The 18742-nt window shown below is 49.4% G+C and overlaps 1 protein-coding gene across 1 annotated transcript in view; it reads left to right on the plus strand.

Annotated features, from left to right (window-relative positions):
• LOC147890071 (uncharacterized) overlaps positions 1 to 18742 on the plus strand; it is a 98124-nt gene that overhangs the window by 44135 nt on the left and 35247 nt on the right. The window contains exon 4 of the mRNA XM_087390697.1: positions 5537 to 5686. Coding sequence (XP_087246823.1) covers positions 5537 to 5686 — 150 coding nt within the window. The remainder of the gene's footprint in view (positions 1 to 5536; positions 5687 to 18742) is intronic.

The raw sequence follows: 18742 nt of genomic DNA on the forward strand, positions 1-18742 counted from the left end.
GAAGGATCTATTTTCGTAAAAGCTTTTTGCTTGCTTAATCCCAACGAGCCCCAAAACTCCCTAGATGGATCTAGTATGCCACATGTCTGCAATTTAGGGTCCTTGCTTAATGCATCATTTACCCCTCTCTTGGGATATCTATTAAACCATTTGCCCCTAGGCACAATCCATTTAGGTCCCTTAGCCTTAGATCCACCTAGTCTAGTGCCATGACACTCTCACCAAGGACCTTGACCTTTATTCCTTTCTTGATCATTTACATGAAGCCCAAACAAATATAATACAAACATTGATCCTTTAAAGGAAAGTGTCGGCTGACCCTTCCGAGGTCATGTTACCTCAACTTGACCGTAACACGGGGCTTGTTGCTCTTTACAACTCGATTAGATAAGCCACAAAGGCTCAACACTCCACACAAAAATGACTACAACTCACACTATAATCAATCTTCTCCACTGCTATATTGTCGATGCCACCGCCTCACGTGGTCGCCAACAACCCTGTGTGCAAGAGCTAAGAGTCACGCTCCCTCTCTGAGATTTCGGAGGTTGACCCCCATCATCGCCAACAGTAATCTCTGGAACCTTTTCTACGTGGTTCCTTCCATGCATGGAGTCCACGTGGACATGCAAGCCTAACAGAGCCTCATGAGGATGAGGTAACTAACCCAACAAGTTTGTCATAACCAATCCCGAGAGTGGAATTGCCATGATGGTCCTATGGCATTTTGTAAAAATTAAACCAGGGTCCCACTCTCTGATGAAGGCAGGAACCAAGGTACCATGGGATGAAGAAAACTAAGTGTGGATCAAGATACACTAAACTCTGCTCCGCCAGTGCCTGGGTGCAGTTGCCTGGGTGCAGTCCAGGGAATTAACTTAAAGGAGGAAAAAACCCCTCCTATAGATGATGACCTTCTGATGATCAACTTCTAGGGATAGACTCCTTTGGACCCAATCTCGAGCATGTCCCCTACCACCACTGCTTCATCCTTCAATTCATGGATAGATTTTCTTGTTTGTCCTTAGGGGAGAGGAAATCCAAATGACTGATGGCATTGAGGGTGCTGCCATGTGAGCTCTTCTGGATAGACCAAATGGTCACCTTTTGTATCACTAAACCCTTTGTCAAACAAAAAAAGCAACACTTGCTAGCTTGAAGAAGAAGATAGAGGAAAGAAAAAAAAAGGTAGAAAAAGGGAGGGGGGGACTGTTTGAGGCCTTCCCCACCCCAAAATAGGCACAAAGGCAGCCTATGGCCGGGGCCGTTGCGAGAAGTGGGAAAGAGGATCTAAAAATAGAAGAAATGTCGGTGAGTGTGATTTGTGTGTCTGTCCTCTGTCGGGTGTGCCGCATCTCGATCTCGGCATCCGTACCTCTCCTGCTATCTGTGGCAAGGGGGTAACATGCTCCGATTGGAAGAACTCTGTGATCATACTCTGGGATGGATGAAGTAAGGTCGCCCGCTCCTGTCTCCGTGATCTGATGAGATGCTCCTCATGTTGGACTTCCTCGTGAATGAAAGCAGCCAAGCATCTCTGGTTTGGGTATGGAGGAGTCTGGGGAGGCCGTCGAATCTGTCTCCCAAAAGGCAATGGTATCGTCCATGAATCTCATAGTAGACTCGGTAACGAAAGACGAAATGCTCCTTTGATTCCACCTCATGCCAATCACAGTGTGTAAAGATACGACTCTCTCTGGGGATCCCATCCGCTCGTCCACTCTCGATACAAAGTCGGTGCAATGACATGTGGAACTGTCCAATGGCAATCTCGAGTGATTATGGTAGGTGAATCTGGGTGTACCCTGGTGGGATTAGAAACCCTCCTTAGAAATGTGCAGGTAGTGGTGTCAATAGAAACTCAGCTTCACAGGAAGCTTTGTCTGTGCCAACCAAATACTGAATGTGTGTAGCTGTAAGAGATCCTCCTGGGTGATCGGGTTGAACTCGTTGCCCCGAAATGGGACAAATGGGGTATCAATGTTGTACTAAAAGGGAGGCAGCCTGTCTATATGGAAACCCAATCTCTCAAACCATCTACATGTGTGTGCATACCTGCATCTCTGATCACCGTGAGCTGCCAATGCCATAGAAGATTCTAATGACAACAAAGGTAGCCCGCGTCGACCTGCAGTACAGGAGCCATATGCTCGCACATGGTATAGATAAGTGATAGTCTGAAATGCCGCATCTAACTGCAATGGGGAAGCCCCGAACTTAGCCTGAATGATCTAATGAGGAACAGATGGCTTGCTGCGGATCATCTGTGACAACAAGAGAACCTGTAATCTCTCTATTGGAGTCCACTTTGTGTCGGATAGATCTGGCCCCCAGTAAGTGCTGATGTACATGCACGCAAGTCGGTTGGGGGATTCCAAGGAATATAGATAATGTCCATATTTTTTCAAATATGGCGGTCTCTCTCCAGTCGGGAAAGGGAGGCATATCCTCTACTCAGACGGGCCTGCATAGCCGGCCTCATCGTGAAGAAGGTCCAGAGAATAGAACCACCAAGTAAGTCTATGATGAGACAATCTCAACTGGTGCCCCGTCAAACGTGAATTGCTCTCTGTGTGTGGCTGCCCTAGAGGAGTTGAAGATCATAACCTTGGTTTTACCAAGGTTGACCTTCAAATCATGGGACTCGCAAAAAGCCAGTAGTGCATCTAGATGTCTCTGGAGCCCCTCAATAGATGTGGATAAGAGTATCACATCATCAGCATACAATAGAATCTGGAGAATGTAGCTGGCGAGAGAGCAACCAGCTCCGCCTAGGGTCCTCACAAAAGATTCAAGCTCATCTATATAAAGGCCAAACAAGGTCAATGAGAGTGAACAACCTTGTTTGACCCCAATGGTGCTCATGACTTTGCCACCAGAAACCCTCTCGTAAAGTGCCATAACAGCCCACACTATCTCTTGGCCATAGCCCAACTCCTGCAACCGCGTGATGAGATGTGCTCGTGGTACTATGTCGAAGGCTTTGCGGAAATCCACAAAGCAGCAATAGACCCTCTGCCTCTGTGCTTTGGCCTTCTCAATGACACTCCTGAGTGTAAGTATGTGGTCTATGGTCCTATGATTGCGCCAGAAGCCTGCTTGCCCCCCTCTGCTTTGAGTCCCTGCACCTGTGCATAGTGGCGGCTGACCTCCATATCAAGTGCTGAGGCTTATATCTTGAACATGGCATGCCCAATCATAACGGTCCTGTAGTTACCTGGACTCATGGGATCCCCTACCTTGTGGATAGGTGTGATAGTGTTAAGGGTCCATGTGCATGGGAAACTGAGACAAATCGCTTCATTGAATAGCTTTGCTAGGATAGGGGCTAGGATATTAATTTCATATGCAACAAACTCGGTGCATAAACCCTCATGATCCTTCGCTCGGCCGTTGTGAAGCTTCATGACCACATCTTTGACCCCCCCCTTAGTGGACAGATTGCAAGAAGTCGATCGTGGTGTGTGTGAGAGATTAGGAGTGGGCTGGTCGGGGGTGTCATATAATGTGCGGGCATAGTTGTGACAGACCTGAGTATCTATGGGTGGTGAGGGGGACCGCCGTTCAAGAAACTGTCACCAAAAATATTTGGAGTTATTGCTAAACATGATGTTCAGTAATTCCTCCTCATAAAGTTTTGTTTCTTCTGGCGAACTAGACGGCGATACTCACGTAACGTGTCCGGTTCGCTCAGTAGGCCATGTTTGGACTCGAATCAAAGTTGTTGGCAAAGAGCCTTACACTTGTCATCGTACTAGCTATTACATGGCACGAACCCTAGAGGCGGTGGTGGTTAGAGTGTGTGGTGTATGGGAAGGCGTGAAGGAAATCCTCGTGCAGTGATCGACTAATCAAAGCAGCCCGGCCCTCTAGGAGAGGTATGTGGTCAATATAGGTGAGTAGAGTGTAGAGTCGTGTAGAATATCTTGGTGAGAGGCTGTAATCGAAGTGTATGTCGTGATAAGTAGTGTAAGTGGGTGGTGCGGTAGGTGGTGTAGCAAGGTGAGGAGTGGTGATACTAAAGAAGAGATATGTATGATCAGCTCCAAGGGGAGATGGTGAAACACATAAGTCCGTGATGTGTGATGTGAAGGCAGGGAATCCCAAGATATAATCAACTACGCTAGACCCCCCTCCATGTGGAAAGCAAGTGAAGCCACTGGAGGAGGGCCATCGCTCAAGACAATTACAGAGAATGAGATCCTGCGCCGTACCTAGATCGAGGAGTGCATGTCCATAGGAGGTAACAGGGGCCCGTCTATTAGCAGACACTTGTGAAATGCCAGGTCAGCGAGATCTATGTCAGGAAGTAAAACACTATCCTCTAAAAAATCTAGCAATGGCTCTTGACATGCTCCCGTCCTCTTGTTGAAGTCCCGAACTGGGCTCTGCGGCTCAAAAAATCCATGATATCCTGGTGGAGAGGTGTGTATGGTGATGTCTTAGCCTCCTCCCGCACTTCCCTGGCGAAGTGTGATGTCTTTGGTGGAAAGTAGCAGACCGCCATGAAGAGATCTTGGCCACTCATGCGTCGTAATTGGATCCAAAGGAACCTAGAGTGTTGCTCTCTCCTCTCCACTGAGATCGCCCCAATGAGAGATGATCTATACAGGACTGCCACTCCTCCTGATCCACATACTCCACCTATCTCCCTCGTCTCCTCCCTATAGGCTGACTCCCAAGTACCACTGACCACCGGTAGGGGGCGCTCTGAGCTCTGATCTGTCTCTGTGAACTGCAGGCTCCTCTCTGGCCATATACTAACTTATTTTAGCTTTACCTTTTCGGTTTAAGGTCTACTCACCCTTATTCTTTTTAACAAGACCTGGCTCTTGTTTAGCTGATGATATAAATGGTTTCTGCCCTTGTGCAGCAGAGAGACTTCTCCAATTTGTTTTTATTACAGGGAAATCTAAGTTATCCTTACAAAGTTCATGGTGGATGGGCATGATAGTAGTTTCTCCTTCGTGCATCACCAATGAAAAGCAGATTTTGCCAGTACCAATGCTTATCTTATATCACACCACTCATGAGCACTGAAGTTTATAAGCTTGCTTTCTGTGTTTTTAGTCATCTACATTTCTACTGATGCTTCATCTGGATTGTTTTCACATGTAAAATAATGTAATCCATGTGACACATTTACTCTCTTTACTGTTGACGTTGAAGGCTGATGCCTCCCTCCTATGCAATTTGGAAAATATGTTACTTTTAATTTCTTGGGTGTATGTGCACGCGGATGTTCTCTTCTCAGATGCATTTATAGGAATTATCTTTCAGTTATATTACACTGATCACTGGCTGCTATTTGATGTAATGAGAATGAAATCAATGTAAGCTACTTGATACATGTACTCCTTTTACAATTTGCATATAGGGAAGACACATGCGTCCTATGCCATTCAACAAATATTTTATTTTAATGTGTTGGAGGGTCAGAGATTTACTTAATATGCAGAATGAGCATGTTTCCTCAGATATTAAGCACGATAGACTAAATCAAGAAGCTTTTGGTTTTGTTATGCTGGAGCTGCAGGTTCAAGAAGAGTTATTCAAGGAATTTCATCGTACAGCAGGTGGCCGTATCCATATTTGGTATGGCTTGAGGCAAATTCTGAATGCAACGAATGACTTATTAATCAAGACAAAACAACTCGCTGATAAATGCAGCACAGGAATTCACATGGTAATGACATCCTGTCATAAATTTTAAGGTTTTTGCCGCTAAGTTCTAGATGTATGGACTGCTTACTATTAGGTCTGGATATATGCGAAGTTAGATTTTGTGATTTCTTCTTGCTATTGAGATGCGCTCCCATGGAGCCATCCTTAGGGAACCACCAGGAGCTGTAACAAGTACACTGTATGATGGAGACAGAACATTGAGAGCAAGGCGGCCAACTGCCTTTAATTAATGCTCTCCTCAATGTTTTCTAGTTGATCTTTCAAATCTGAAATGCTAGGGATATGCCCCATAATAAAATTTTTTGCAGTTTTAGTCTGTTCAATCATTTGCACAACGCAATCCTGCGTGCTCCGTTCTTCATCTGGTACATGTCTCCCAAGCTTTGTTTGTACCTATGCTATTTTTAATGATTTGGTTTCTTGACTAAAGTTCAAGAAGAGAGATAGATTATGCATTTCTTCTATAGGATTTTGTTTGCTGTATCGTAGTAGAGGCCTAGCTACTTGCTGTTAAAGATGGAAAGGGGAAGATGCTCATACACAATGCTCATGAAATCATTTCTTGCATTACAGGGGAAGAGAGTGAGATTACACCTCCATACTTTTTTCTTTTACATAATCCTCACTTTCAAGAAGGATGCATAATGTTCTTCATACATGTACTTTAAAGATGCCATGTCATCTTTCTTACACTCCTCTATATCCAGCCATCATCCATATGCTCATGCATACATATAATCTATACATCAACAATTGTCCCTCTCAAGCTTAGCATGAGCGTGTACATCACATAGAACCAAAGCATCTCTAGCAAGATATTTGCAATCTGGGCATCTATCCTAACATAGCATGAGCGTGTACATCACATAGAACCAAAGCATCTCTAGCAAGATATTTGCAATCCGGGCATCTGTCCTAACATATCTCAAGTCAATTTTGCCATTTATCACCTTCTCCCTGATTTAGTGATAGTGGACCTCTATATGTTTTGTCCTTGCATGGTAAATGGGATTCCTGGCCAGCATAATAGTACTTATGTTGTCATAGTAGATCACTATTGGACAATCAATGCATACATCCAACTCATGAAAAGCAATCTCAGCCAAGTTTCTTCACATGCTGCTATGGTAGCCTCTCTATATTCCGCTTCTGTACTAGATAAAGCAATGGTGGGTAATCACACTACTCCCAAGAGAGAATGCATACCTACTAGTTGACCTTCTATCATCAATGTTGCTAACCCAATTTGCATCGGTATAACCATGCAAGCATATTCCTCCTTCCTTGGTATAAAACAAGCCAACATTTATTGTGGCTTTCACACATCTAAGTATTCTTCTCACCGCATTAAGTTGACTCTTGCAAGACTTTTGCATAAATTTACTCACCACACCTAAAGCATAACTCAAGTCTGGTCTAGTGATGGTGAGATAATGAGACTTCCAACCATCTTCCAGAACATAGTCACATCCTGCAAGTAGCACCCATCGTCAACCATCTCAACATTTTGCTCAAGTGGAGTTTCAATCAGTTTGCATGCTGTCATACCATATTTTTCCAGCATGTCCAAAGCATATTGCCTTTGTAGCATCCAAATACCATCAGATGAATCAATTACCTCGATCCAAGGAAGTACCTTAGCTGTCCAAGATTCTTCATGTCAAATTCACTTGACAATCCCTTCTTAGTTGCCATAATTTCTGCATCAAGACTCCTTGTGGTGATCAAATCATCCACGTCCAACTTCTTCCTTTTCTCATTTGGCACATGCACATAACAAATGCAGCCAAACATCTTCAAATAGGCCAAGGTTGGCTTGTACTCATAAAGCTTTCAAAAGGTGTCAACCCATGTATGGCATCCGTGGGTGTTCTATTCATAATTTACATGGCTGTATGCACCATTTCATCCCAAAAAATCAATGGCATATTCATTTCACCCATCATGGCTCTAGCCATGTCGCCAATCACCCTGTTCTTCCTTTCTGCAACGGAATTTTGTTGAGGAGTATATCTACAAGTGACCCATCTCTTAATGCCTTGGCCATATAGAAGCTAATCAAATTCACTGGAGATGTATTCTTCACCATTGTCCCTATGAAAGCACTTTATGTAACACCCAAGCTTCTTCTCTATCATTCTCTTAAATTGGCAAAACATTTGAAAGGCATCACTTTTAGCTTTCAAGAATAAACCCATGTCATCCGGCTGTAATCATCTATAAAAGTGATTTAATATCTTGCTCCCCCGGGTGTTGCCTTGTCCGTAGGCCCCCAAATATCCGAATGAACTATTTTCCAAAGAGTACTTGCTCATTTCCCCCCTCTTTGAAAATGGAAGTCTTGTTTGTTTTGCAAATTGACATGCTGGGCATACGTGGCTGAAATCTAAATGGCCAAATATAGGTAGTCCTCTCACCAATTCTTTGGTTTGCATCTCCTTCAAGCGTCCATGGTTAATGTTCCTAAGTCTTTTGTGGCAAAGTTTAACCTCTTGATCTTGTTTAGGAGCACTATTGGCATACATGCCTTGCTGTAAATAGGGCTTTCCTGCATCAAATGTGATTAACCTTCCTCTCTTTTGACCTTTGGTAACAATCCTACCCACTTTTCCATTATGAAACTCTTTCACAAAGCATCCAAACTTATTGAAACACATTTGATAGTCTTGGTCAGCCATTTGACCAATGGAAGTAATATTTGTTGTGATTGTGGGCACATATAAAATATCTCCCAATATATTCTTCACACCATACTTATCCCTCAAGGGAATATTACCAATATGAGTAATCTTGTGCATGGTATCATCCCCCGTAGCAACAAATTCCTCACCGGGCATCTCATCCTTGTGAATGAACCACTCACCACGATGTGTCATATGATTCGTGGCTGCCCAATCTATGAACCAATCATCACTAAACGAAGGCTTGTGCATGTTGCTCATAGCACGCTCCATACTAAAGAGATCATATGTCTTCTCGACTCCTGGATGTCCCGCACATGGGCTATCATGGCACTGTCGAATGACTCTCTGCTTGAGATCATTCTGATTAGGTACTACTACCTTGCCATTTCTTTTTAGCATACCATCCCTTATGGTATATCTTGCATAAGTTTGGCCTTTTCTGGATGCCAGGTCATCCTTTTCATTTTCCCCGGGTTTAACACATGAGCCTTAGGCCATAGACTCTAGACAAACTCGTCCACCTTTTGAGTTTCTCTAATCTCGGCCATTAGAGCACTCTCTAACACCGTGAAACTCATATTATGCATAATGTGTGACAACGCATCAGCAACCTTATTATCATTCCCTCTTCGGTACCGAATCGTCAAATTAAACTCCTGCATGAGTTTTGCCCACCTAGCTTGGCGGCCTCTCAAGTCAGGTTGTTTACAAAAATGTTTCAGAGTATCATGATCAACATCCACATAAAACTCTGATCCATACAAATAATGTCTCCATGTTTTCAAAGCATGGACAACAACATACAACTCTAATTCATGAGTTGGCCAATTTCGTTGAGAGGGAGAAAGCTTCTTGCTTTCAAACGCTACTGGCCTTCCCTCTTGGAGGAGTCATTTGGTATATGGGAAAGAAGCAATATTGCCACTGGATGTGGAAATACCAGCTTTGAAATTTCTGGTTGAAGAAGGATACGAGCCTATAGACAGTTACAGGGAGAGACTATTGGCATTGCAGGTGATGCAGTTAGACATGGATTCGGCTTTTGAGCATCATTCCAGAGTGCAAATGCGGAGGCAAGAGTTGAAAAATGCAAAAATTAAGAAAAAGGAAATTGAAGATGGAGACTTGGTTCTGAGATACAATGGCAAACTAGATAGTACATTTCTTACTGCTTTTCAGACCAAGTGGGAAGGTCCATACAGAGTGGAGAAGAAATTTGAAAATGGAACCTATCAATTGACTGATTTAGATGGTAAGAAGCATAAGAAGAGAGTCAATGGTGTCCGGTTGAAGAAATACTTTGCACGGTTGATGGTAGCACTGAAAGAGGAGGATCATGAAGATAATGGGCTGTGGCAGAGCTGTGGCAGAAGCGGTGTCCAGTTGAAGAAATACTTCGCACGGTTGATGGTAAGAAACATAAGAAGAGAGTCAATGGTGTCCGGTTGAAGCAATACTTTGCACGGTTGATGGTAGCACTGAAAGAGGAGGATCATGAAGATAATGGGCTATGGCAATGATTTAGATGGTAAGAAACATAAGAAGAGAGTCAATGGTGTCCGGTTGAAGAAATACTTTGCACGGTTGATGGTAGCACTGAAAGAGGAGGATCATGAAGATAATGGGCTGTGGCAGAGCTGTTGCAGAAGCGGTGGAACTCAGTGCAAAGTGCGGAAGAAGACAATCTGGATCTTTCATCTCTTTTCGGCTCACTGCTGGACATGAATGTCACAGCAGAAGAAAGGGGTTGCTAGAGATGTGTGGATAAAATTGTAAATATGTTTTTCACTTGTTGCATGCTGATGGGTAGGTGCATAGCTATGTACATAGCTAGAGGCTGGTGGCTTTGAGTTATGGACACTCTCATGAAAACTCTATGCTGATGTAGATATCTTCTTGAGATTGTAGATGCTTTTAGAGGGACTCTCGAGAAATGATGATGAGTAGTGTGGGAGCACCAGACATTCCAGAGCATGGTATCCCGTGTGTGACGGTGTGTTTATGTGGGATGACATACGTCTTTCATGGTTGTCCCGAGCTTTATGTATATGAGGGCATGAGCATTTTTTTGTGGTGGGTGTCTTGAAAATCCACTGTGTGTCGGGATTGTATTCATCATAGGTTGATAATTGGTAGGCAATTAGGTACTAAGTGTTGGTGGAATGCATTTGTGTACAGTAAGTCTACGGTTTGGGCATTAAAGCCTTGGTCTAAGTTTTGGGGAAAAACTTTTGAGAGTGGTTAAAAGCATGGGATGACGTGGCTGATTTTTTGAGAAGAGGAGTATGCATGCAAACTTGGCTACGTGATGAAAGGATGCTTCTGGAGGATGAGATGGCATGAGACATTGCAGAGGCTCTGTACACTGTATGTAAAGCACTTAAGTGTTTGATGCATGAAAGAGATATATACAGGAAAGTATAAGTATGAAACAAGATATCAGAGAGGCAAAGCCTCTGCCTGCATGCTGACAACTTAAGGAATCCTACCTACAGTGAGCTCCTGCGAGCCTCCCCCTCCCCTCCTGCACCTCTACCTCCCTTAGCTCCTCCTCCTCACCTCGCCGCTGCCGCCGCCCCCCCCTCGCACCTCCGCCTCACCCCCGCTTTACTCCCTGCCTCTCCGCCCTCACCTCGTCGCACCTCCGCCTCACCCCCTCGCCGCTGCCTCTCCGCCCTCACCCCCCTCGCACCACCGCCTCCCCCCGCTTCACACCGCCTCCCCCTCGCTACGCCCACCCCCCCCTCGCCGTTCCGTCTCACCTCCCCCCTCGCCCCCCCGCTCCACCCTCCCCGCCGCCCACTCTGCCCCTCCCCGCCCCCCCGCTTCGCCCCCCCGCCCCTCGTCACACCACCCCCGCCCCCTCCCGCCCCTTCGCCCTTCCGCTCCACCCCCGCCCTTTTCACCCCACCCCGCCCCCCCCGCCCCCCCCGCCCTTCCGCTCCACCCCGTCCCCTCCGCCCCGCTCTTCCACTCCGCCCCCCTCCCGCCCTCCCGCCCTGCTCCACCTCTCCCCCGCTCCCGCTCCCGCTCCTGCCTCCTCACCTCACCCGCTCTCCGTCCTCACTCCTCCATCCTGCGCCACCATCCGTCTTCTTCACACCCAGGCTCCACCCTCCCGCATCTATCCCCCCTTTTTCTGGGTGGCAGCCTCTTCTTCATCGGAAGCCTTGCAGTTTGTCTTGGCGGTATGGCGGCTCCCTGCCCGAAACCGGAGGCCCAGTCGGACCCTCCCTCTCCAGATGCCTACCGCGTCATCCTGACAGAGCAACAATCATCTCGGGTTCAGGAGGTTGCCAACGACTTTGCCCTTACCTCTGTGTATGGCAGAGTCATTGGACATTCCCCCTCCAGATCAGCCATCAGGGACTGGCTCCAGTCCACTCTCATGCTAGAGGACGGCCATATCGAGGAGGTGGTCCTTATGGGAAGGGGCATCTTCTGGCTCAAACTCTCCAATGCGAAAGATGCGCAACCTGATTACTGGCTCCCCCACGTCGGTGGATGGAAAGATTATCATGATAGTCCCGTGGTACCGTGGATTCAGCGCAGCGGATTTTGATGTTCGGTTCCGTATACCTCGCCATCCAGTGACGCTAGTTTTTCCAGGTCTTGCTGCTGAGCTGCGGTCGATTGTCAGGGACCTGGGCTCCCACTTTGGCTGGGTTATGCACGACACTTTCGCCAATGCGGTGACTACGGCAGGAGCCCCCCGAGTCTGTGTGGCTGTGGCGGATCCTGCGACTCTCCCTGCAGTGATCGAGATCGTGACAGATGCCGGCAGCATCACCCAGAGCATGGTAGTCACCGGACAGCCAGGCCAGTGCCTGAGGTGTCACGGCTTTGGGCACCTGGCGGCTGTTTGTCCACGATTCGCCAGCTCTTCTCGGCCTCCCCCGCCCCCTCCCTCTCCGCCCCCCCCCTCCGGGCAGCCACGTCAGGAGGAGCAGAGGCAGCCGGAGTCCGGTCCAGAGTTAGCGGGCGGTTGGACTGAGGTTAGAAGGAAAAGAGGAAAGAACAAGAAGATTTCTAATAAAGGCAAGGAGGCAGAGGTTACCCAACCTGCAGCAGCACCTCAGAGACCTGACAGGCAGCCGCCCCAGGGACCTGGGAGAGCTTCTTCTTCGACGGTAGCCCGCCCTTCACAGCCTCAGGTCCCCCTCTCTTCCGTTCCCCAGCCTCTTTCCACTCAGTCCCAGCCCCTCCCCCAGCTGCACCCCACTGCTCCCGACCCGCAGCTTCAGCCCCCGCCTCTTCCTCCTCAGTCTCCTCCTCCTCCTTCTCAGCCCCAGTTCTAGATGCATCCCCATCCCCCCCCCCCCCCCCGCCTCTCTCAGCTCTCCTGCAGAGTTAGCTGCACCGACGGTTCCTCAGCCGAGGGCAGCCCCCGCTCCTCCTCCTCCTCCTCCTCCGCTAGTCGCCTCCGAGGAGTCTGAGTCGCCTATCCCCCAGCCTCCTCCCCCTCCCCCTCCACTGGGAGGACACCCTGAGTCTACACCACCACTGGAGCAGGCTTCTCTGTCCGCTAGCCCCTCAGTGGCAGACTCTGATGGGCCTCAGCTTCAGGAGAGAGAGCTTCCTCGCGACTTTTCCAGATCTGGCCCCTGGGACTACTTGGATGTGGCTGACCTCGGGACCTTCCCTGCTTGCCTCGACATCAGTATCTTCCTGCTCCGCAAAGGGGCGAATGGGAAGATAGCCGCCTTGGCCCCTAGGGATGGCCCTAGCTTTGCTTTCACGTTCCTCAGCGACGGCACCGAGACTTGGACAGACGACTCGGTCTGGGAGGCTCTCAGGGAGCAGACACACGCTCAGGTTTGCTCCTGGATAGGCCCGTCCAGTGGGCAGCTTCTCGAGACTCAGTGGTCCGAGGGTGACGTGCGCCTGCGGTGGCGCTGCGCCGCCAAACGCTTCAGACTGATTGTGATCCTCAGGCCCCCCCTATCTTGGCCCCTCCCCCAGGATGTCAGAGCCTGGACTCCTCAGAAACTCCGAGCCTTCTACGGGATGACGACTTCAAAGATCTCGAGCTGGCTCGAGAAAGCTTTCGCTCATGGCACCAAAGGCCTCTCGCCTTTGCTGAAGGTGTTGAAGAACGGGCAGGACGATTCCGCCTCCCCCTACAAACAGAGCTCTTCGGAGGGACCTCGCCTCCATCCAGCAACTCCAGCAGGCAGCCCCGGGCTCGGAGGAGCTTCGGATCCAGGCCCTTCGAGCCAGAGCCCTTCTTGAGGAGACCCTCCAGTGCCGTTCAGAGTTTTCCTATCACCCCTCTCTCTCCTTCTGGGCTCGGAAGGGTGACCGGATGTGCAGGGAGTTCTTCAGGACGCATGGCCAGAGAGTAGCAGGTGACCAGCTTCGGAGTCTCAGGACAGTGGAGGGGCACATCGTTACGGATCCGGGTGAGGTCTTGGGGTTGGCTACCGACTTCTACAGGACCCTTTTCCAGCTAGAGCCGCTTGCACCTCGCACTCGACGTTCCCGTGAGGAGGTGTGGAGGCACACTCCATCCCTGGTCCAGCCCAGCATGCAGGCGACGTTGTTGGCACCGTTCACCACGGATGAGATGTTGGAGGCCTTGATGGCCATCGACGGGCAGAAATGCCCGGGTGAGGACGGGCTATCCCGGGCATTCTTCACCTCCTTATGGGATCAGATCCATCAGCCCCTCCTAGCAGCTTTTCAGAGGATTTTCAGCAGCGGTTATATGCCAGAGAGCCTCTCCTCGGGACTGATTTGCCTCATCCCGAAGGGAGGAGATAGACAGGAGATCCGTCAGTGGCGCCCGATCACCCTCCTTATCACTACCTACAAAATCCTTGCCAAGATGATCAGCGCCAGAGTTCGGCCTCTACTTCCAGACCTCATTCATGACACTCAGACAGGCTTTGTACAAGATCGCAATATCGTGGATAATGTCTTCACCTTCTCAGAGGCGGCGGAGTGGGCTCAGCACAGTGGATCACACCTAGCCATCCTACTTCTCGACTTTGAGAAGGCCTACGATCGAGTGGACTGGTCCTTTCTAGAGGGGACTCTGGAGCGACTAGGTTTCCCAGCAGGATGGATTCAAGGTATTTCAGCGTTGTACAGGACAGCTTCTAGCAGGGTCATCATTGGCGGCAGAATGGGTGAGCGTTTTAGTTTGGAGAGATCAGTGCGTCAGGACTGCCCCCTTGCTCCTTACCTGTTTCTCTTCTTCGCTGAGGCTATGACTTACTACCTTCGAGCGAGGTCTACTGGGATCAGGGGTGTTCGCCTTCCACTCCGGGAGGACACGGAGCTCCTGGACTCGGAGTACGCGGATGACACAGCCTTGTATGTCCAGGACGATGAGATGATGCTGGAGAGGGTGAGAATGGCCCTGGAGGTCTTCTGTTCGGCTGCTGGTGCAAAAATCAACTGGAACAAATCAGTTGGTTTTCTCACAGACCCCGGAGCGTGCTCTCAGTGGGGGAGGTTTTTGGGTTTCAGGTGGATCCCGCGGGGACAGACAGCTAGATATCTTGGTTTTCAGGTCGGCCTGGATATCACGCCAGCTCAGCAGTTTCTCCCGGTGCTAGATTCCATCCGACGGAAGCTGGCTTTCTGGAGCACTGCTAAGCTCTCCCTTGCAGGTCGTGCCCTGGTAGTCAACCAGGTCCTCCTAGCCACGGCTTGGTATGTGGCTTCCTGTTGGTGTTTCTCGAGATCCAGCGTGGCACAGCTTAGGAGGTTGGTTCGGAACTTCCTTTGGTCCGGGGAGGATGGCCTCAGAGATACCAGAGCCAGGGTTGCTTGGCAGACAGTCATTCTTCCGCAGGCTGAGGGTGGCCTGGGGGTCATCGATCCAGAGCTTCAGAGTCAGGCCCTGTTAGGCAAGCTAGTCATCCGCGGTTTGACCCCGGGGGGGCAGACGTGGAAGATGCTACTTCAGCAGGGGGTCGGTTCTTGTGTCCCACGCCGAGGTGGAGAGTGGCTTCCGTCCCTCAGGTGGATCTTCACTTCCGCCCCGCTCACTCAGCCCCGCTCCCCACTCGTTCGTAGCCTCCTCATGGTTTGGAGGCGGCTCCGCCTCAGTCTCATTCAGTCCCCTCCTAGCTGTCAGGAGGAGATCAATCGCCAGCCGCTTATCTGGGAATGATCAGGTCAGAGATGCCGAGGGCCTTCAGTTGGGGGAGAGATCACACATCAGGTGGGATGGTTGGATGCGAGGGCGAGCCCGGTCCCTTCGAGTTTGGAGGGACACGTACAGACATTTGGAGACGGCTGATCTCGCAGACGCAGCTGGAGGTGCCCGTGGAGCCCAGGCGAGACGTACGGAGATCGACGGCGCGATTCCAGCTGATTGGTTGGTTCCACCTGAGCTTCAGATCCTCATGCCTGGTGATGACCGTTGGCTGGGATAGTTCACCCCCCGTGGCATCCCGCTGGTGGTCGCAGGACGTATGGACGACTCCTCTGTTTCCTTCTTCGCGGTTATGGGGGATGGACGACTCAGGAGTGAGGATGCGCTCATCGACCCCCTACTCCCATGGCAGAGGGTTCGGGTCGTAGGCCTCATGGGGAAGGTCTGGTGGACCGATCCTAGCATAGAGCAAGATCAGCTGCAGCTTTGGCGACTCTGGCTCTGGGAGGGGCGGGCCTTGTCAGAGCTTGACTGGGATCCAGGAGAGTGGAGATGGCCAGAGATTGTGACAGGTCAGGGACCGACCTCTTTCTTTGCCTATAGCACGACTTTGGGCAGGCGAGTTCTTGGGAGGATGCAGAGCCGCCCTCCCACCCAGCAGCCCAGCTGGTATGCACAGGTTATTTCCAGGTTCTTTTTGCAGGCCTTCTGGAAGGCCTTGTGGGAGAGCTGGCGGCCGCAGAAGATCTCCTACTTCCTATGGCTTCTTGCCCACAAAGGTCTTCCAGTGGGGAGCTGGTTGCGGCAAATAGGCCAGGACGGACGTTGTCAGATCTGTCATGAGGATGAGGAGTCACCAAAACACTGCCTGTGGAGTTGCACTCGCGCCCAGGAAGTGTGGAGGTGGACTTTCGGGATTCTTACTCGCGCAGCGCCGGAGCTAGGATTGATCACTTGGGGCGCGTTCTGTTGGTGCAGCACCGCACTTGGTTTTCATCACTTATTCGAGGCATGTCAGCAGGACCCCACATTCCTTATCACACAGGGGACGTGGGGGCCACTCGAGAGTATCCCGCAGCACCTAGCAGAGGCTGATACAAGAGCTCAGGAGAGGCAGCCAGTCTGGGAGATTATTAGCAGCATCGCAGGATGGCACATTTGGACCTTGCGCTGCACGGAGATCCTCGGTGGCACCTCCTTATCGACTGCCCAGATCATGACTGATATTTGGAGCGAGATTATTCACACCCTCAGAGGCCAGTGGGACCAGATACAGGGGGACTCCCGGGCTGGTCGGGAGAAGCGGAGACGCTTCCTTCGGGTTTGGGACACACAGGGCCTCTTCTTCGAGCAGACTTCGCAGGGCCTTCGGTGGCGCTACTCACCACCTCTTTGGCTGTTCATTCACACTCGCCTTATCCCTCCGTGAGAGAGTGCTTTACTTTTTTGTTACCTTTTGGGCTGCGTCCGATTTGTGAACGCAGCCCGTCAGCTACAAGGCTGACCTTTTGTATCTTGTTCTCGAAGTAATATAATTAGCACTGTTTTTTCGGAAAAAGCCTCTGCCTGCATGGGTTGCATGCTTTCATGATCCATGAAAGATATGGCATTCTTCCCTTCTTCAAAATCACATATGGGGGTACCCTTCTTCAAAACCCCCACCCAATTTTGAAGGACAGGAGCTGAAGTAGAAGCCTGTCCTGGTAAGGGAGAAGAAGCATCCCATTGATGAGATTGAAAGGGGCATTGCTTCAATACAACCACCTTCTTAGGCTGTTGAAAACCATCCCGATCTGTCCCCACAGATTCCTCCATCTTCTCTTTTTCTTTTTCTTTTCCTTTTCCAGCAAGTGATTGCACCTGATTAAGTGGTTTAGCATTCTTTGCTCCATTTCGATTTGCTGCCTTGGCTTGCAAATTCTCATTCTTTTCCCGTGTCTGGGGCGGCAAGGCATTAGGAGGGGGTTGATGCAGAACCATTGGGCATTCAGAGGCTAGATGCCCAAACTTGTGGCAGGCAAAGCAAGCGCCTGCAAACACACCCCATTTCAAGTCAAAAAACTTTTTCTCCAATTGCACACCCTCAACTTCCACTGCAATAGAAGGAGGGGTAGGTGTGTCAGTGTCCCAGAGGATGCAGAATCTGTTACGATTTCCCATGGGGCGTGGAGGACAAATGACCTGTCCCAATGAAGCAGCCAGGCCAGGCAATTCTTCATGCATATAATCCGGGAAGTTAACAACCTCAACCCATACAGGACAATGATGGCGTATAAGACTTTGGTAATTCTTGTTTGGGGACCAAGGCATGGCATGTACCATCTGCTTCCCGTAGAAGAGGGGAGAAAGCTCAAGGAGCCTCTGCTTGCACAAGGCATCTGATAAGTGCACCTCATAAAAGCCTCTGGATGCAAAATAGACACCCTCTACAAAGCATCCTCCAAGGATAGACTTAATCCATTGCGCAACATCACTGGCTGCTGGGATTCTTCCTGGAAAGAAAATTATTACCGCGGTTTGAGATAGCTTCCTGAGAGGATTCACAAGGGAGGGCAATTTCAATTTGTATGTGACCTCTGAAACTGGTTTGCCCCATTCCTGTCATGACTGCTGAAAGTCATCCTTAAGTGTATCAAACACATATTGAGCTTCCATAGTAAGCTCATCATCTTGTGATGCAGGCTGAGAATGACGGCGCTTGGCATCTGCAGATCTTTCTTTTCTAGCATATGTACAGACATCGGAACCTGAAGCCATGATTGAGATATGGCAAAGCAAGGAAGAAATAGAGTGAAAGATGAAGCAGACAGAGAAAATGTACGGAAAGGCACAGGGAAAAGGTCCAGAACTGTACGGCAGAGGCTGTACGGAAGGCTTTGTACGGGATAGGCTGTACGGAACAGCATGGAAACTGTACGGAAGATACTGTACGGACGAAGGAGTATTGTACGGAAAACCTGTACGGAGGAGCGTGTACGGGATGGACTGTACGGAATAGCAACAAGGTTGTACGGAGGTTCTGTACGGACAAAGGTGTGCTGCACGGAAATATGTACGAAACTGTACGAGAAAGGCAGGGTTGTACGGGGAAGCTAAAGGCGCTGAAAGTACTGCGTTGTACGGAAGGGCTGACAAAAACCGTACGTACGTACGGGAAAAGACGAGGTCAGGGAGGTGTACGGGCCTGCACGTCAATTTGCAGAGGAGTTGTGACCCTACTTTTGCAGCTGGTACTTGCAAGGAAGGCGACTATGCTCCATACTTT

This window comes from Dipteris shenzhenensis, chromosome 19 (assembly GCF_047967505.1).
Source record: "Dipteris shenzhenensis isolate YYH24624 ecotype China chromosome 19, Dip_SZ_1.0, whole genome shotgun sequence".
Taxonomy (NCBI): domain Eukaryota; kingdom Viridiplantae; phylum Streptophyta; class Polypodiopsida; order Gleicheniales; family Dipteridaceae; genus Dipteris; species Dipteris shenzhenensis.